A 22,216-nucleotide genomic window follows, 5' to 3' on the forward strand; every position below is an offset into this window, starting at 1 on the left:
AGCTGTTAGTCAGTGTTGACTATAGTATTTGGATTGTAGGATGGCGGTATCACAGTTGATGGTAGGAAGCTGTGTATAGAGTTAGCTGTTAGTCAGTGTTGACTGTAGTATTTGGATTGTAGGATGGCGGTATCACAGTTGACGGTAGGAAGCTGTGTATAGCGTTAGCTGTTAGTCAGTGTTGACTGTAGTATTTGGATTGTAGGATGGCGGTAATCACAGTTGACGGTAGGAAGCTGTGTATAGCGTTAGCTGTTAGTCAGTGTTGACTGTAGTATTTGGATTGTAGGATGGCGGTATGGCACACAGTTGACAGTAGGAAGCTGTGTATAGCGTTCGCTTTAGTCAGTGTTGACTGTAGTATTTGGATTGTAGGATGGCGGTATCACAGTTGACGGTAGGAAGCTGTGTATAGCGTTAGCTTTTAGTCAGTGTTGACTGTAGTATTTGGATTGTAGGATGGCTGTATCACAGTTGACGGTAGGAAGCTGTGTATAGCGTTAGCTGTTAGTCAGTGTTGACTATAGTATTTGGATTGTAGGATGGCGGTATCACAGTTGACGGTAGGAAGCTGTGTATAGCGTTAGCTGTTAGTCAGTGTTGACTGTAGTATTTGGATTGTAGGATGGCGGTATCACAGTTGACGGTAGGAAGCTGTGTATAGCGTTAGCTGTTAGTCAGTGTTGACTGTAGTATTTGGATTGTAGGATGGCGGTATCACAGTTGACGGGTAGGAAGCTGTGTATAGCGTTAGCTGTTAGTCAGTGTTGACTGTAGTATTTGGATTGTAGGATGGCGGTATCACAGTTGACGGTAGGAAGCTGTGTATAGCGTTAGCTGTTAGTCAGTGTTGACTGTAGTATTTGGATTGTAGGATGGCGGTATCACAGTTGACGGTAGGAAGCTGTGTATAGCGTTAGCTGTTAGTCAGTGTTGACTGTAGTATTTGGATTGTAGGATGGCGGTATCACAGTTGACGGTGAAGCTGTGTATAGCGTTAGCTGTTACAGTGTGACTGTAGTATTTGGATTGTAGGATGGCGGTATCACAGTTGAGGTAGGAAGCTGTGTATAGCGTTAGCTGTTAGTCAGTGTTGACTGTAGTATTTGGATTGTAGGATGGCGGTATCACAGTTGATGGTAGGAAGCTGTGTATAGCGTTAGCTGTTAGTCAGTGTTGACTGTAGTATTTGGATTGTAGGATGGCGGTATCACAGTTGATGGTAGGAAGCTGTGTATAGTGTTAGCTGTTAGTCAGTGTTGACTGTCGTATTTGGATTGTAGGATTGCGGTATCACAGTTGATGGTAGGAAGCTGTGTATAGCGTTATCTGTTAGTGTATAGTGTTAGCTGTTAGTCAGTGTTGACTGTCGTATTTGGATTGTAGGATTGCGGTATCACAGTTGATGGTAGGAAGCTGTGTATAGCGTTATCTGTTAGTCAGTGTTGACTATAGTATTTGGATTGTAGGATGGCGGTATCACAGTTGACGGTAGGAAGCTGTGTATAGCATTAGCTGTTAGTCAGTGTTGACTGTAGTATTAGGATTGTAGGATGGCGGTATCACAGTTGATGGTAGGAAGCTGTGTATAGCGTTAGCTGTTAGTCAGTGTTGACTGTAGTATTTGGATTGTAGGATGGCGGTATCACAGTTGACGGTAGGAAGCTGTGTATAGTGTTAGCTGTTAGTCAGTGATGACTGTAGTATTTGGATTGTAGGATGGCGGTATCACAGTTGACGGTAGGAAGCTGTGTATCGCGTTAGCTGTTAGTCGTGACAAGGCAAAGGACTTCAAAGAGGTGGAGAAGAAAAAACAGGAGGACAAACGTAACTTACATTTAGCCAGAGAAGGAAGTAAGTGGTTTATGTATTAATGATAAAAAAATCTTAATTTTCCTAAATAAATACCACATGACACCAATTATCAGATGTTGAACAGATTGTAGAACATGGAATAAATCCTATTGATATGTGTCTGAAATAGTATAATAGTCTGATTTTGGTTATTGTCCATGTTTAAGTCACACTGGTGTATAGGTCACACTCCCAATTTTCAGGGAAAAAAATCGCAACTTATACTCTGGAAAATACAGTAAATGAAAGGCAACATTGTCTCTGTAAACTTGCTGTTTGTCATATGTTGTGTTGTTGTTCAGAGTACATAGGATTTCCCTGACCAATTCATACATCAATCAGATATATAAATGACATGTATCTTTAGAGACGTTTTCTTTTCCTTGACCTTTTGTAGTGATTCGTCCGGGCACACAGGCAGCTGAAGGATTGTCTAAGGAAGATTTACAGAAACGTATGAAGGTAACATCATCATTACATATTCATAGTGACAATGTTGTTTGTTTTTCTGTGTCTACTCTATTTAGGCTACAACCATACAAAACTTTAATTATAGATAAGTCATTTGTATGCTTATCATGATTAGCTAAAGGTTATGATTATAATTATGATTATGATTATAATCAGCTAAAGGTTATGCAATTGATCAAATTATATTACTACTTTCAGGTGGAAAATATGAAAAGGGAAAAGTTAAAAAATCCCAATATATTTATCTCTGCCACTCGGTTGTGTGTCCGGAACCTACCCCTACAGTTCACAGATAAGGAACTAAAACAGCTCTTCCTTAAAGTGGCTGGGGACAAAAAGGCCGTCATCAATGAGGTAGGTCGATGTTTCCAAAGCTTCCAGAGCAAGTGATTCCTTTTTTAAAACCATTGAGTGTGAAGTTAACACCATTACCAGCAAGAACTTATGTGACCATTAATACTGTAGTAACCATTAATACTGTAGTAACTATTAATACTGTAGTAACTATTAATACTGTAGTAACTATTAACGCTGTAGTAACCATTAATACTGTAGTGACCATTAATATTGTAGTAACTATTATAATGTATACTGTAGTAACCATTAATACTGTAGTAACTATTAATACTGTAGTAACCATTAATACTGTAGTAACCATTAATACTGTAGTAACTATTAATACTGTAGTAACTATTAATACTGTAGTAACTATTAACGCTGTAGTAACCATTAATAATGTAGTAACTATTAATAATGTAGTAACTATTAATATTGTAGTAACTATTAATGCTGTTGTAACCATTAATACTGTAGTAACCATTAATACTGTAGTAACTATTAATACTGTAGTAACTATTAATACTGTGTAACCATTAATACTGTAGTACCATTAATACTGTAGTAACTATTAATACTGTAGTAACCATTAATACTGTAGTAACTATTAATACTGTAGTAACCATTAATACTGTAGTAACCATTAATACTGTAGTAACCATTAAGTAATACTTAATACTGTAGTAACCTATTAATACTGTAGTAACCATTAATACTGTAGTAGTTAATACTGTAGTAACCATTAATACTGTAGTAACCATTAATACTGTAGTTAATACTGTAGTAACCATTAATACTGTAGTTAATACTGTAGTAACATTAATACTGTAGTTAATACTGTAGTAACCATTAATACTGTAGTAACCATTAATACTGTAGTAACATTAATACTGTAGTAACCATTAATACTGTAGTAACTATTAATACTGTAGTAACCATTAATACTGTAGTTACCATTAAACTGTAGTAACCATTAATACTGTAGTAACTATTAATACTGTAGTAACCATTAATACTGTAGTAACCATTAATACTGTAGTAACTATTAATACTGTGTATTAACTGTAGTAACTATTAATACTGTAGTAACTATTAATACTGTAGTAACCATTAATACTGTAGTAACTATTAATACTGTAGTAACCATTAATACTGTAGTAACCATTAATACTGTAGTAACTATTAATACTGTAGTAACTATTAATACTGTAGTAACTATTAATACTGTAGTAACATTAATACTGTAGTAACCATTAATACTGTAGTAACCATTAATACTGTAGTAACCATTAATACTGTAGTAACCTATTAATACTGTAGTAACCATTAATACTGTAGTAACTATTAATACTGTAGTAACCATTAATACTGTAGTAACTATTAATACTGTAGTAACCATTAATACTGTAGTAACATTAATACTGTAGTAACCATTAATACTGTAGTAACCATTAATACTGTAGTAACCATTAATACTGTAGTAACCATTAATACTGTAGTAACCATTAATACTGTAGTAACCATTAATACTGTAGTAACCATTAATACTGTAGTAACCATTAATACTGTAGTAACCATTAATACTGTAGTAACCATTAATACTGTAGTAACATTAATACTGTAGTAACCATTAATACTGTAGTAACTATTAATACTGTAGTAACCATTAATACTGTAGTAACTATTAATACTGTAGTAACCATTAATACTGTAGTAACCATTAATACTGTAGTAACCATTAATACTGTAGTAACCATTAATACTGTAGTAACCTATTAATACTGTAGTAACCATTAATACTGTAGTAACCATTAATACTGTAGTAACTATTAATACTGTAGTAACCTATTAATACTGTAGAACCATTAATACTGTAGTAACCATTAATACTGTAGTAACCATTAATACTGTAGTAACTATTAATACTGTAGTAACCATTAATACTGTAGTAACATTATATGTAGTAACATTAATACTGTAGTAACCATTAATACTGTAGTAACCATTAATACTGTAGTAACCATTAATACTGTAGTAACCATTAATACTGTAGTAACCATTAATACTGTAGTAACTATTAATACTGTAGTAACATTAAATTAGTAACATTAATACTGTAGTAACCATTAATACTGTAGTAACCATTAATACTGTAGTAACCATTAATACTGTAGTAACATTAATACTGTAGTAACTATTAATACTGTAACCATTAATACTGTAGTAACTATTAATACTGTAGTAACATTAATACTGTAGTAACCATTAATACTGTAGTAACCATTAATACTGTAGTAACCATTAATACTGTAGTAACTATTAATACTGTAGTAACCATTAATACTGTAGTACTGTAGTAACATTAATACTGTAGTAACTATTAATACTGTAGTAACCATTAATACTGTAGTAACTATTAATACTGTAGTAACCATTAATACTGTAGTAACTATTAATACTGTAGTAACCATTAATACTGTAGTAGTAACTATTAATACTGTAGTAACCATTAATACTGTAGTAACCATTAATACTGTAGTAACCATTAATACTGTGTATAACATTAATACTGTAGTAACATTAATACTGTAGTAACCATTAATACTGTAGTAACCATTAATACTGTAGTAACTATTAATACTGTAGTAACCATTAATACTGTAGTAACCATTAATACTGTAGTAACTATTAATACTGTAGTAACCATTAATACTGTAGTTACTATTAATACTGTAGTAACCATTAATACTGTAGTAACTATTAATACTGTAGTAACTATTAATACTGTAGTAACTATTAATACTGTAGTAACCATTAATACTGTAGTAACCATTAATACTGTAGTAACCATTAATACTGTAGTAACTATTAATACTGTAGTAACCATTAATACTGTAGTAACTATTAATACTGTAGTAACCATTAATACTGTAGTAACCATTAATACTGTAGTAACCATTAATACTGTAGTAACCATTAATACTGTAGTAACCATTAATACTGTAGTAACCATTAATACTGTAGTAACTATTAATACTGTAGTAACCATTAATACTGTAGTAACCATTAATACTGTAGTAACCATTAATACTGTAGTAACTATTAATACTGTAGTAACCATTAATACTGTAGTAACCATTAATACTGTAGTAACTATTAATACTGTAGTAACCATTAATACTGTAGTAACCATTAATACTGTAGTAACCATTAATACTGTAGTAACCATTAATACTGTAGTAACCATTAATACTGTAGTAACTATTAATACTGTAGTAACCATTAATACTGTAGTAACCATTAATACTGTAGTAACTATTAATACTGTAGTAACCATTAATACTGTAGTAACCATTAATACTGTAGTAACCATTAATACTGTAGTAACCATTAATACTGTAGTAACTATTAATACTGTAGTAACCATTAATACTGTAGTAACTATTAATACTGTAGTAACCATTAATACTGTAGTAACCATTAATACTGTAGTAACCATTAATACTGTAGTAACCATTAATACTGTAGTAACTATTAATACTGTAGTAACCATTAATACTGTAGTAACCATTAATACTGTAGTAACCATTAATACTGTAGTAACCATTAATACTGTAGTAACCATTAATACTGTAGTAACCATTAATACTGTAGTAACCATTAATACTGTAGTAACCATTAATACTGTAGTAACTATTAATACTGTAGTAACTATTAATACTGTAGTAACTATTAATACTGTAGTAACCATTAATACTGTAGTAACTATTAATACTGTAGTAACCATTAATACTGTGTAGTAACCATTAATACTGTAGTAACCATTAATACTGTAGTAACTATTAATACTGTAGTAACCATTAATACTGTAGTTAATACTGTAGTAACTATTAATACTGTAGTAACTATTAATACTGTAGTAACCATTAATACTGTAGTAACTATTAATACTGTAGTAACCATGTAATACTGTAGTAACCATTAATACTGTAGTAACCTATTAATACTGTAGTAACCATTAATACTGTAGTAAACTATTAATACTGTAGTAACATTAATACTGTAGTAAACCATTAATACTGTAGTAACCATTAATACTGTAGTAACATTAATACTGTAGTTAATACTGTAGTAACCATTAATACTGTAGTAACCATTAATACTGTAGTAACTATTAATACTGTAGTAACCATTAATACTGTAGTAACTATTAATACTGTAGTAACTATTAATACTGTAGTAACATTAATACTGTAGTAACCATTAATACTGTAGTAACCATTAATACTGTAGTAACTATTAATACTGTAGTAACCATTAATACTGTAGTAACTATTAATACTGTAGTAACCATTAATACTGTAGTAACTATTAATACTGTAGTAACCATTAATACTGTAGTAACCATTAATACTGTAGTAACCATTAATACTGTAGTATTAATACTGTAGTAACATTAATACTGTAGTAACATTAATACTGTAGTAACATTAATACTGTAGTAACTATTAATACTGTAGTAACCATTAATACTGTAGTAACTATTAATACTGTAGTAACCATTAATACTGTAGTATAACTATTTAATACTGTAGTAACCATTAATACTGTAGTAACCATTAATACTGTAGTAAGTATTAATACTGTAGTAACTATTAATACTGTAGTAACCATTAATACTGTAGTAACTATTAATACTGTAGTAACCATTAATACTGTAGTAACCATTAATACTGTAGTAACCATTAATACTGTAGTAACCATTAATACTGTAGTAACCATTAATACTGTAGTAACCATTAATACTGTAGTAACCATTAATACTGTAGTAACTATTAATACTGTAGTAACTATTAATACTGTAGTAACCTATTAATACTGTAGTAACTATTAATACTGTAGTAACCATTAATACTGTAGTAACCTATTAATACTGTAGTAACCATTAATACTGTAGTAACCATTAATACTGTAGTAACTATTAATACTGTAGTAACCATTAATACTGTAGTAACTATTAATACTGTAGTAATATTAATACTGTAGTAACTATTAATACTGTAGTAACATTAATACTGTAGTAAACTATTAATACTGTAGTAACCATTAATACTGTAGTAACCATTAATACTGTAGTAACCATTAATACTGTAGTAACTATTAATACTGTAGTAACTATTAATACTGTAGTAACTATTAATACTGTAGTAACTATTAATACTGTAGTAACCATTAATACTGTAGTAACCATTAATACTGTAGTAACTATTAATACTGTAGTAACCATTAATACTGTAGTAACCATTAATACTGTAGTAACCATTAATACTGTAGTAACCATTAATACTGTAGTAACTATTAATACTGTAGTAACCATTAATACTGTAGTAACTATTAATACTGTAGTAACTATTAATACTGTAGTAACCATTAATACTGTAGTAACCATTAATACTGTAGTAACCATTAATACTGTAGTAACCATTAATACTGTAGTAACCATTAATACTGTAGTACATTAATACTGTAGTTATTAATACTGTAGTAACTATTAATACTGTAGTAACTATTAATACTGTAGTAACCATTAATACTGTAGTAACCATTAATACTGTAGTAACCATTAATACTGTAGTAACCATTAATACTGTAGTAACTATTAATACTGTAGTAACCATTAATACTGTAGTAACCATTAATACTGTAGTAACCATTAATACTGTAGTAACTATTAATACTGTAGTAACCATTAATACTGTAGTAACTATTAATACTGTAGTAACTATTAATACTGTAGTAACCATTAATACTGTAGTAACATTAATACTGTAGTAACCATATATGTATACTGTAGTAACCATTAATACTGTAGTAACATTAATACTGTAGTAACTATTAATACTGTAGTAACCATTAATACTGTAGTAACTATTAATACTGTAGTAACCATTAATACTGTAGTAACTATTAATACTGTAGTAACCATTAATACTGTAGTTAATACTGTAGTAACCATTAATACTGTAGTAACTATTAATACTGTAGTAACCATTAATACTGTAGTAACATTACTACTGTAGTAACCATTAATACTGTAGTAACTATTAATACTGTAGTAACATTAATACTGTAGTAACCATTAATACTGTAGTAACTATTAATACTGTAGTAACCATTAATACTGTAGTAACTATTAATACTGTAGTAACCATTAATACTGTAGTAACCATTAATACTGTAGTAACCATTAATACTGTAGTAACTATTAATACTGTAGTAACTATTAATACTGTAGTAACTATTAATACTGTAGTAACTATTAATACTGTAGTAACCATTAATACTGTAGTAACTATTAATACTGTAGTAACCATTAATACTGTAGTAACCATTAATACTGTAGTAACTATTAATACTGTAGTAACCATTAATACTGTAGTAACTATTAATACTGTAGTAACCATTAATACTGTAGTAACTATTAATACTGTAGTAACCATTAATACTTGTAGTAACCATTAATACTGTAGTAACCATTAATACTGTAGTAACTATTAATACTGTAGTAACCATTAATACTGTAGTAACCATTAATACTGTAGTAACCATTAATACTGTAGTAACTATTAATACTGTAGTAACTATTAATACTGTAGTAACCATTAATACTGTAGTAACCATTAATACTGTAGTAACCATTAATACTGTAGTAACTATTAATACTGTAGTAACATTAATACTGTAGTAACTATTAATACTGTAGTAACCATTAATACTGTAGTAACATTAATACTGTAGTAACTATTAATACTGTAGTAACCATTAATACTGTAGTAACTATTAATACTGTAGTAACTATTAATACTGTAGTAACATTAATACTGTAGTAACCATTAATACTGTAGTAACCATTAATACTGTAGTAACCATTAATACTGTAGTAACTATTAATACTGTAGTAACTATTAATACTGTAGTAACTATTAATACTGTAGTAACCATTAATACTGTAGTAACTATTAATACTGTAGTAACTATTAATACTGTAGTAACCATTAATACTGTAGTAACCATTAATACTGTAGTAACTATTAATACTGTAGTAACTATTAATACTGTAGTAACTATTAATACTGTAGTAACTATTAATACTGTAGTAACCATTAATACTGTAGTAACCATTAATACTGTAGTAACTATTAACACTGTAGTAACATTAATACTGTAGTAACCATTAATACTGTAGTAACCATAATACTGTAGTAACATTAATACTGTAGTAACTATTAATACTGTAGTAACCATTAATACTGTAGTAACCATTAATACTGTAGTAACTATTAATACTGTAGTAACCATTAATACTGTAGTAACCATTAATACTGTAGTAACTATTAATACTGTAGTAACCATTAATACTGTAGTAACTATTAATACTGTAGTAACTATTAATACTGTAGTAACTATTAATACTGTAGTAACCATTAATCTGTAGTAACCATTAATACTGTAGTAACTATTAATACTGTAGTCATTAATACTGTAGTAACATTAATACTGTAGTAACCATTAATACTGTAGTAACCATTAATACTGTAGTAACCTATTAATGTGTATAACTATTAATACTGTAGTAACTATTAATACTGTAGTAACCATTAATACTGTAGTACTATTAATACTGTAGTAACTATTAATACTGTAGTAACTATTAATACTGTAGTAACTATTAATACTGTAGTAACCATTAATACTGTAGTAACCATTAATACTGTAGTAACCATTAATACTGTAGTAACCATTAATACTGTAGTAACTATTAATACTGTAGTAACCATTAATACTGTAGTAACCATTAATACTGTAGTAACTATTAATACTGTAGTAACTATTAATACTGTAGTAACTATTAATACTGTAGTAACTATTAATACTGTAGTAACCATTAATACTGTAGTAACCATTAATACTGTAGTAACCATTAATACTGTAGTAACTATTAATACTGTAGTAACCATTAATACTGTAGTAACTATTAATACTGTAGTAACTATTAATACTGTAGTAACTATTAATACTGTAGTAACCATTAATACTGTAGTAACCATTAATACTGTAGTAACTATTAATACTGTAGTAACTATTAATACTGTAGTAACTATTAATACTGTAGTAACTATTAATACTGTAGTAACTATTAATACTGTAGTAACCATTAATACTGTAGTAACCATTAATACTGTAGTAACCATTAATACTGTAGTAACCATTAATACTGTAGTAACCATTAATACTGTAGTAACCATTAATACTGTAGTAACTATTAATACTGTAGTAACCATTAATACTGTAGTAACTATTAATACTGTAGTAACTATTAATACTGTAGTAACTATTAATACTGTAGTAACCATTAATACTGTAGTAACCATTAATACTGTAGTAACTATTAATACTGTAGTAACCATTAATACTGTAGTAACCTATTAATACTGTAGTAACCATTAATACTGTAGTTAATACTGTAGTAACCATTAATACTGTAGTAACCATTAATACTGTAGTAACTATTAATACTGTAGTAACTATTAATACTGTAGTAACCATTAATACTGTAGTAACCATTAATACTGTAGTAACTATTAATACTGTAGTAACTATTAATACTGTAGTAACCATTAATACTGTAGTAACTATTAATACTGTAGTAACCATTAATACTGTAGTAACCATTAATACTGTAGTACTATTAATACTGTAGTAACGATTAATACTGTAGTAACTATTAATACTGTAGTAACTATTAATACTGTAGTAACCATTAATACTGTAGTAACTATTAATACTGTAGTAACTATTAATACTGTAGTAACTATTAATACTGTAGTAACCATTAATACTGTAGTAACTAATAATACTGTAGTAACTATTAATGCTGTAGTAACCATTAATAATGTAGTACTAATAATACTGTAGTAACGATTAATACTGTAGTAACTATTAATACTGTAGTAACTATTAATACTGTAGTAACCATTAATACTGTAGTAACTATTGACACTGTAGTAACCATTAATACTGTAGTAACCATTAATACTGTAGTAACTATTAATACTGTAGTAACTATTGACACTGTAGTAACCATTAATACTGTAGTAACCATTAATACTGTAGTAACTATTGACACTGTAGTAACCATTAATACTGTAGTAACCATTAATACTGTAGTACTAATAATACTGTAGTAACGATTAATACTGTAGTAACTATTAATACTGTAGTAACTATTAATACTGTAGTAACTATTAATACTGTAGTAACTATTAATACTGTAGTAACCATTAATACTGTAGTAACGATTAATACTGTAGTAACCATTAACACTGTAGTAACTATTAATACTGTAGTAATCATTTATACTGTAGTAACCATTAATACTGTAGTAACTATTAACGGTGTAGTAACCATTAATACTGTAGTAACCATTAATACTGTAGTAACCATTAATACTGTAGTAACCATTAATACTGTAGTAACTATTAATACTGTAGTAACTATTAATACTGTAGTAACCATTAATACTGTAGTAACTATTAATACTGTAGTAACCATTAATACTGTAGTAACCATTAATACTGTAGTAACTATTAATACTGTAGTAACTATTAATACTGTAGTAACCATTAATATTGTAGTAACCATTAATACTGTAGTAACTATTAATACTGTAAATACTGTAGTAACCATTAATACTGTAGTAACCATTAATACTGTAGTAATTATTAACGCTGTAGTAACTATTAATGGTGTAGTAACCATTAATACTGTAGTAACCATTAATACTGTAGTAACTATTAATACTGTAGTAACCACTAATACTGTAGAAACTATTAATACTGTAGTAACTATTAATACTGTAGTAACCATTAATATTGTAGTAACCATTAATACTGTAGTAACTATTAATACTGTAAATACTGTAGTAACCATTAATACTGTAGCAACCATTAATACTGTAGTAACTATTAACGCTGTAGTAACTATTAATGGTGTAGTAACCATTAATACTGTAGTAACCATTAATACTGTAGCAACCATTAATGATGTAGTAACTATTAATGGTGTAGTAACTATTAATGGTGTAGTAACTATTAATGGTGTAGTAACTATTGATGGTGTAGTAACTATTAATGGTGTAGTAACCATTAATACTGTAGCAACCATTAATACTGTAGTAACTATTAACGCTGTAGTAACTATTAATGGTGTAGTAACTATTAATGGTGTAGTAACTATTAATGGTGTAGTAACTATTAATGGTGTAGTAACCATTAATACTGTAGTAACCATTAATACTGTAGTAACTATTAATACTGTAGTAACTATTAACGGTGTAGTAACCATTAATACTGTAGTAACTATTGACGCTGTAGTAACTATTGACGCTGTAGTAACTATTGACGCTGTAGTAACCATTAATACTGTAGTAACTATTAATACTGTAGTAACCATTAATACTGTAGTAACTATTGACGCTGTAGTAACCATTAATACTGTAGTAACTATTAATACTGTAGTAACCATTAATACTGTAGTAACTATTAATACTGTAGTAACCATTAATACTGTAGTAACTATTAATACTGTAGTAACTATTAACGCTGTAGTAACCATTAATACTGTAATAACCATTAATACTGTAGTAACCATTAATACTGTAGTAACCATTAATACTGTAGTAACCATTAATACTGTAGTGACCATTAATACTGTAGTAACTATTAACGCTGTAGTAACCATTAATACTGTAGTAACTATTGACGCTGTAGTAACCATTAATACTGTAGTAACCATTAATACTGTAGTAACCATTACTGCCGTTCTATCATAAGATTGCACGATTGTGTTACAGTACTAGTGTATCGACTCACTGTAGTAGATTACATCGCTACATGTTACAGGTGAAGTGCCTATGTAACACGCATTGTGATTGGCTGAGTTGATCTAAAAATAGAAGAGAAAAACGTGTGTGCACAGTAAAGCTGGTTTTTTTAGCCTGCCATGCTTGGTCTCATTTTCTTCCGATATTCGACGAATTTAACAACGTCTTCACTGACCTTTGTTGGTGTCATGATAGACCAAACACGTGGAAGCAGAGAACCATGTTGTTCCTCGCACAACTTTGCGATGTTTCCGACAGGTGGATTTACAAACGTCGGCCGCTTTAGATATATTTCCATAGGACACCCCATGCCATCATTGTATATTTTCACTACCCTTTCGCGTACTTTTAGATCGGTTCGTGGCTTTGACATGTCGACATATGATCGGTTGAGGACCGCTTCTAATTCTGGCGCAATTTTAGCGAGAGATTAAAATAGTAACGTAACGTTACACATGTGCAAACACACATGTATCTTACCGGTAACTTACATGTATAATATGCACGCGTTGGCAGCTTGGCGATCGACGATTTTAAGTACTTCCACACTTTTTTATTCAGTATAAAGTTCAAATTCAGAGTTAAATTGACATTTTAAATATACCTTACCATAATTATGAAACTGAACAGTTGTTTTAGCAGATACTTTCTTCTTGACCTTCATATTTATTCATTAACGGTACCAGTATTATCATGTTTAAATCAGTATTATGTATTCTTCTACAGCTAGTATAACCTGATTGTGTGTTATCTCTTTCCATGTTTGATTTTTTTTTTTTCAATCATCTTATTTATATATTTACAACAGCTATTTCAGGAAACTCTGTCAGTCAAGTTCGTCACATGTGCTAGGTGTACTACGGAAAAAACCACCCAACAGTCATGTATATTACAGCGCGAATTCTGTATATTAGCGTTATTTATTTTTACAGCGTAATACTTCTATTTTACCAATATTAATTTTTCAGATGTTTATCTATGAACATTTGTAATTGTTTCGACGTACTTACAACGTCCCGATTGCACAAATAGGTTGCATTGTGTAACGTTTATTTATTACACACTTCAGCCAATCACAATGCGTGTTACATAGACACTTCACCTGTACCATGTAGCGATGTAATCTACTACAGTGAGTCGATACACTAGTACTGTAACACAATCGTGCAATCTTATGATAGAACGGCAGTAATACTGTAGAAACTATTAATACTGTAGTAACCATTAATACTGTAGTAACTATCAATGGTGTAGTAACCATTAATACTGTAGTAACTATTAATACTGTAGTAACTATTAACGCTGTAGTAACCATTAATACTGTAGTAACCATTAATACTGTAGTAACCATTAATACTGTAGTAACTATTAACGGTGTAGTGACCATTAATACTGTAGTAACCATTAATACTGTAGTAACTATTAATACTGTAGTAACCATTAATACTGTAGTAACTATTAATACTGTAGTAACTATTAATACTGTAGTAACTATTAATACTGTAGTAACTATTAATACTGTAGTAACCATTAATACTGTAGTAACCATCAATACTGTAGTAACTATTAACGGTGTAGTGACCATTAATACTGTAGTAACCATTAATACTGTAGTAACCATTAATACTGTAGTAATTATTTACGCTGTAGTAATCATTTATACTGTAGTAACCATTAATACTGTAGTAACTATTAACGGTGTAGTAACCATTAATACTGTAGTAACCATTAATACTGTAGTAACCATTAATACTGTAGTAACTATTAATACTGTAGTAACCATTAATACTGTAGTAACCATTAATACTGTAGTAACTATTAACGGTGTAGTGACCATTAATACTGTAGTAACCATTAATACTGTAGTAACTATTAATACTGTAGTAACCATTAATACTGTAGTTAATACTGTAGTAACTATTAATACTGTAGTAACTATTAATACTGTAGTAACCATTAATACTGTAGTAACCATTAATACTGTAATAACTATTAACGGTGTAGTGACCATTAATACTGTAGTAACCATTAATACTGTAGTAACCATTAATACTGTAGTAATTATTAACGCTGTAGTAACCATTAATACTGTAGTAACCATTAATACTGTAGTAACTATTAACGGTGTAGTAACCATTAATACTGTAGTAACCATTAATACTGTAGTAACTATTAATGCTGTAGTAACCATTAATACTGTAGTAACTATTAACGCTGTAGTAACTATTGACGGTGTAATAACCATTAATACTGTAGTAACTATTAATACTGTAGTAACCATTAATACTGTAGAAACTATGAATACTGTAGTAACCATTAATACTGTAGTAACCATTAATACTGTAGTAACTATCAATGGTGTAGTAACCATTAATACTGTAGTGACCATTAATACTGTAGTAACTATTAATACTGTAGTAACCATTAATACTGTAGTAAGGGCTGTTCCAGCAAAACATATATGGCACCCAGGGAAGGCACTTTAAAAAATAGTATGTGCCATGGTAGGTTAAAAATAAAATCACTTCTGTGCCAGGTTGGTGTTTCAATAAAATCACTTCTATGGGTGGGTCTATCTGATGCATTTGTAACCTTTTCAAATAAAATGCAAAATTTGTGTTTCATAATGCTGTCAGTTATCCTGACTGTAAAAGTAACTGTTGAGAAAAATATTAATTTCTGACAATATTAATGCATTGTTCATCTTCAATAAAAAAACAATTATTTTATTTTCTGGGTGTTTTGATACGATAATGACAGAATATTTATCTAAAACATATTATATTCAATCAAACTTGGCAATGGTAAAGAGAAGCAATGGATTAGGTTTGGCAAAATACTGTTGTCATCAACAGATCTTTATTTAAATTCACTGGTATTAGATTTTCCGCTGGTTCTAGGAAGATTGTACCTTTTTAAAAATTTAACATTAAAGAATAGTTCACTGCACCATATACAGTACAATTTTGTCCCAGGACTCTTCAGTGATGTTAGAAAACGAAATATGTCAATCCAAAAAGATGTCGGAGCAACATAAAAAATTTAATCGCTTCTATGCCATGGTGTTTTTCCCCAAAAAATAGATATGTGTGGGGGTCAACAAAATTGAAAATCTCTTCTATTGGTGGGTCTCCCAATTTCAAAGTGCCTTCCCCCCCTACCATATATGTTTTGCTGGAACAGCCCTAATCATTAATACTGTAGTAACCATTAATACTGTAGTAACTATTAATACTGTAGGTAATGTTACAGTGACCGGGTGTACACTGTTTAGCCTTGACATGTAAAAGTGAGTAAAAGTAACCTAATATTAACTCACTTTCTTTCGCAGCTTATAAATTTCGCAAATCTTAATTCAAAACAAGTTTGCAAAGATAAGCATTCCCTGATTTAAAAATTGATTGAGGATTCCTATCAGTATAAGAGATGTAGCTAATAATTTGCGGAGATAAACTTTCGTGACTTGATTGCTAAATTTACGAAGACAAATAGCAGATGAAAATTGGTTTAGTGTAAGTAATCCTAGTCTTCTGAAAGTTTGTCATGATTTACACCTCGAAGGTATTTACAGATACTGTAAAACAGATGTTTGATTTACAGGTCCGAATCATGCGTGACCTGGAGAGAGTGAATGGCCAGGGCAAGGCTAAATCCAGAGGTTACGGTTTTGTAAACTTTACCGAACATAAGCACGCCTTACAGGCACTCCGTACCGCCAATAATAACCCAGACCTGTTTCAGGAAAAACGAGTGAGTATGGTTATATGTTTTGTGAATTTTCACATGAAGACTTCACTTTGCTTAACAACCATCTACCAGAAATATATTCTTGGTCATATATATATACATTTACATCTCAAAATTTGCTGAAGTCCTTGGGATCACAAAATGTAGTACATGTACATCTATAGACATGCCTTGTTTATTAGGTCACCTGATAAGTCTCAAGTGACCTATTCTAATCGCCTTTTGTCCGTCGTCGTGCGTCATCCGTCGTATGTCCGTAAACAATTTACATTTTCGACTTCTTCTCCAAAACTGCTGAAGCAATTTCAATGAAATTTTCCACAAACCTTCTAAGGCATAATGCCAATCAAAATTGTGAATTATATGGTCCCCACACCCAGGGGGCTGTGGGAGGGGCCTAAAGGGGTAAAATTGAGTAAATTTTCAAAAATCTACTTCTCTACTCACGGATGTGGTAGAATCAAATACTCTTCATAGACAGAAAGGTCTTAAGGTCCTTTACAAAAAATGTGAATTATATGACCCTGGGGTCTCTAGTTTCCCCCTGGGGAGGGGGTTAAGTTTATTATAGTTTATATTGGGAAAACACATTTTTGTGCATTATTTGGTCATTTGTAATAGTAATGAGTCAAATGTTGTCAGAATTATCTGACATTATGAAATGGCCATTTAATCCTATTAAATAAATTTTTCTATGACTGTCCCCCAGGGGCCTTAGGGGCGGGGTCAAAAGGGGTCAAATAGGCTAAAACTTCATAAATTTTCTTCTGAAATTCTGGAAATGGTAGAATCAAATACTTTTCATAAATAGAAAGGTCTTAAGGTCCTTTACAAAAATTGTGAATTATATGACCCTGGGATCTCACGTTTCCCCCTTGGGAGGGGGTCAAGTTTACTTTAGTTTATATAGGGAAAACACATTTATGAGCATGTTTTGCTCAATTTTCATTGGAAACGAGTCAAACTTGGTTAGAATTATTAGCCTGAGATAGCATTTTAATATCAAATCCACATTGGTCCTGGCCGACCCCTGGGGGCAGAGGGGCTGTTCTAAAAAAGGGTCAAATAGGCTAAAACTTCAAAAATCTTCTTCTGAAATTCTAGAAATGGTAGAATCAAATACTTTTCATAAAGAAAAAGGTCTTAAGGTCCTTTACAAAAATTGTGAATTATATGACCCTGGGGTCTCACGTTTCCCCCTGGGGAGGGGGCCAAGTCTACTATAGTTTATATAGGGAAAACACATTTATGAGCATTTTTTGGTCAATTTTCATAGGAAATGAGTCAAACTTGGTTAGAAATATTAGCCTGAGATAGCATTTTAATATCATATCCACATTGGTCCTGGCCAACCCCATGGGGGCAGAGGGGCGGTTCTAAAAAAGGGTCAAATAGGCTAAAACTTCAAAAATCTTCTAAAATTCTGGATATAGTAGAATCAAATACTTTTCATAAATAGAAAGGTCTTAAGGTCCTTTACAAATTGTGAATTATATGACCTTGGGGTCTCCTGTTTCCCCCTGGGGAGGGGGGTCAAGTTTACCTGGGGGCAGAGGGACGGGGCCAAAAAAGGTCAAATAGGCTAAAACTTCAAAAATCTTCTAAAATTCTGGAAATGGTATAATCAAATACACTTTATAGATGAAAAGGTCTTAAAGTTTGTTTATGAAAATTGTGAATTATATGACCCTGGGGTCTCCTGTTTCCCCTTGGGGAGGGGGTCAAGTTTACTATAGTTTATATAGGAAAAACACATTAATGAACATTTTTTGCTCAATTTTCATAGGAAGTGAGTCAAACTTGGTTAGAATTATTAGCCTGAGATAGCATTTTAATATCATATACACATTGGTCCTGGCCAATCCCATGGGGGCAGAGGGGCGGGGCTAAAAAAGGGTCAAATAGGCTAAAACTTCAAAAAATATTCTTTTAAAATTCTGGAAATGGTATGATCAAATACACTTTATAGATGAAAAGGTCTTAAAGTTTGTTTATGAAAATTGTAAATTATATGACCCTGGGGTCTCCTGTTTCCCCTTGGGGAGGGGGTCAAGTTTACTATAGTTTATATAGGAAAAACACATTAATTAACATTTTTTGCTCAATTTTCATATCCACATTGGTCCTGGCCAACCCCATGGGGGCAGAGAGGCAGGGTTAACAAAGGGTCAAATAGGCTAAAACTTCAAAAAATATTCTTTTAAAATTCTGGAAAAGGTATAATCAAATACACTTTATAGATGAAAAGGTCTTAAAGTTTGTTTATAAAAATTGTAAATTATATGACCCTGGGGTCTCCTGTTTCCCCCTGGGGAGGGGGTCAAGTTTACTATAGTTTATATAGGGAAAACACATTTATGAGCATTTTTTGCTCAATTTTCATTGGAAACGAGTCAAACTTGGTTAGAATTATTAGCCTGAGATAGCATTTTAATATCATATCCATATTGGTCCAGGCTGACCCCCTGGGGGCAGAGGGGCGGGGCCAAAAAAGGTTAAATAGGCTAAAACTTCAAAAATTTTCTAAAATTCTGGAAATGGTATAATCAAATACACTTAATAGATGAAAAGGTTTTAAAGTTTGTTTATAAAAATTGTAAATTATATGACCCTGGGGTCTCACGTTACCCCCTGGGGAGGGGTCAAGTTTACTAAAGTTTATATAGGAAAAACATATTTGTGAACATTATTTGCCCAATTTTCGTAGGAAATTAGTCAAACTTTATTAGAATTATTACCGTAAGATATAGCATTTTAACATCATATCCGTCCTCGATGACCCCCTGGGGGACCAGAGGGGCAGGACCAAACGGTCAAAATGATTAAAATACTCTTCATAGTCTAAAAAGTCAAATTTATAAATCACTGACCAACTTCAAGGCCCAGCATATAGTGTTTATATGTCTTTAATTTGTTTCATTATTTGTTTCATTATATATTCTAACTCAGGTGACCGTTAAGGCCCATGGGCCTCTTGTTCTAGATTTTGTGACCCTCCAGGACAAAAACCCTATCCATGTGTAGTTGAGATAATTGTTTGTTATTATCTTTCACAGCGTCTGATAGTGGAGTTCTCCCTGGAAAACAAAGCCGCTCTGCAGGCTAAAGAGAAAAAGCTTGAGAGACACAAGGTAAGGGTACTGGGGATATATATAGATTTATATATAAAAAACATGGCCGCTCTCCAGGCTAAAGAGAATAAGCTTAGTTACTGGTAATGTGTATAGATATAGATATAAAAACAAGGCCGCTTTCCAGGCTAAAGAGAATAAGCTAAGTTCCTGGGGGATATGTATAGATGTTGATACAAAAACATGGCAGCTCTCCAGGCTAAGGAGAATAAGCTAAGTTACTTGGGATATGTATAGATATAGATATAAAAGCAAGGCCGCTCTCCAGGCTAAAGAGAATAAGCTAAGTTCCTGGGGGATAAGTATAGATGTTGATACAAAAACAAGGCCGCTCTCCAGGCTAAGGAGAATAAGCTAAGTTACTGGGGATATGTATAGATGTAGATATAAAAGCAAGGCCGCTCTCCAGGCTAAAGAGAATAAGCTAAGTTACTGGGGATATATATAGATATAAGAACAAGGCCGCTCTCCAGGCTAAAGAGAATAAGCTTAGTTACTGGGGATATGTATAGATATAGATATAAAAACAAGGTCGCTCTTCTGGCTAAGGAGAACAAGCTTGAGAGACACAAGGTATTAAGGTTACTGGTGATAGACATTGTAGTTAAATAAACATGGGGGTATGCAGTGTAGACATTGTAAATAAACATGGGGGTATGCAGTGTAGACATTGTAAATAAACATGGGGGTATGCAGTGTAGACATTGTAAATAAACATGGGGGTATGTAGTGTAGACATTGTAGTTAAATAAACATGGGGGTATGCAGTGTAGACATTGGAGTTAAATAAACATGGGGGTATGCAGTGTAGACATTGTAGTTAAATAAACATGGGGGTATGCAGTGTAGACATTGTAAATAAACATGGGGGTATGCAGTGTAGACATTGTAGTTAAATAAACATGGGGGTATGCAGTGTAGACATTGGAGTTAAATAAACATGGGGGTATGCAGTGTAGACATTGTAGTTAAATAAACATGGGGGTATGCAGTGTAGACATTGAGTTAAATAAACATGGGGGTATGCAGTGTAGACTTTAGTTAAATAAACATGGGGGTATGCAGTGTAGACATTGTGTTAAATAAACATGGGGGTATGCAGTGTAGACATTGTAGTTAAATAAACATGGGGGTATGCAGTGTAGACATTGTAGTTAAATAAACATGGGGGTATGCAGTGTAGACATTGTAGTTAAATAAACATGGGGGTATGCAGTGTAGACATTGTAGTTAAATAAACATGGGGGTATGCAGTGTAGACATTGTAGTTAAATAAACATGGGGGTATGCAGTGTAGACATTGTAGTTAAATAAACATGGGGGTATGCAGTGTAGACATTGTAGTTAAATAAACATGGGGGTATGCAGTGTAGACATTGTTAAATAAACATGGGGGTATGCAGTGTAGACATTGTAGTTAAATAAACATGGGTATGCAGTGTAGACTTGTAGTTAAATAAACATGGGGTATGCAGTGTAGACATTGTGTAAATAAACATGGGGGTATGCAGTGTAGACATTGTAGTTAAATAAACATGGGGGTATGCAGTGTAGACATTGTATAGTTAAATAAACATGGGGGTATGCAGTGTAGACATTGAGTTAAATAAACATGGGGGTATGCAGTGTAGACATTGTAGTTAAATAAACATGGGGGTATGCAGTGTAGACATTGTAGTTAAATAAACATGGGGGTATGCAGTGTAGACATTGTAGTTAAATAAACATGGGGGTA

At 31.4% G+C, this 22,216-nt stretch overlaps 1 protein-coding gene across 1 annotated transcript in view; it reads left to right on the top strand.

The window, feature by feature from the left end:
* Window positions 1-20,568, top strand: part of LOC138308476 (RNA-binding protein 28-like) — a 48,087-nt gene extending 27,519 nt beyond the window's left edge. The window contains exons 14-18 of the mRNA XM_069249464.1: window positions 1,719-1,854; window positions 2,252-2,316; window positions 2,524-2,679; window positions 17,204-17,353; window positions 20,407-20,568. Of these exons, the coding sequence (XP_069105565.1) occupies window positions 1,719-1,854; window positions 2,252-2,316; window positions 2,524-2,679; window positions 17,204-17,353; window positions 20,407-20,568 (669 nt within the window). The remainder of the gene's footprint in view (window positions 1-1,718; window positions 1,855-2,251; window positions 2,317-2,523; window positions 2,680-17,203; window positions 17,354-20,406) is intronic.
* The last annotated feature ends 1,648 nt before the right edge of the window (window positions 20,569-22,216 follow it).

The sequence above is a fragment of the Argopecten irradians genome, chromosome 1 (assembly GCF_041381155.1).
Source record: "Argopecten irradians isolate NY chromosome 1, Ai_NY, whole genome shotgun sequence".
In the NCBI taxonomy this organism is placed as follows: domain Eukaryota; kingdom Metazoa; phylum Mollusca; class Bivalvia; order Pectinida; family Pectinidae; genus Argopecten; species Argopecten irradians.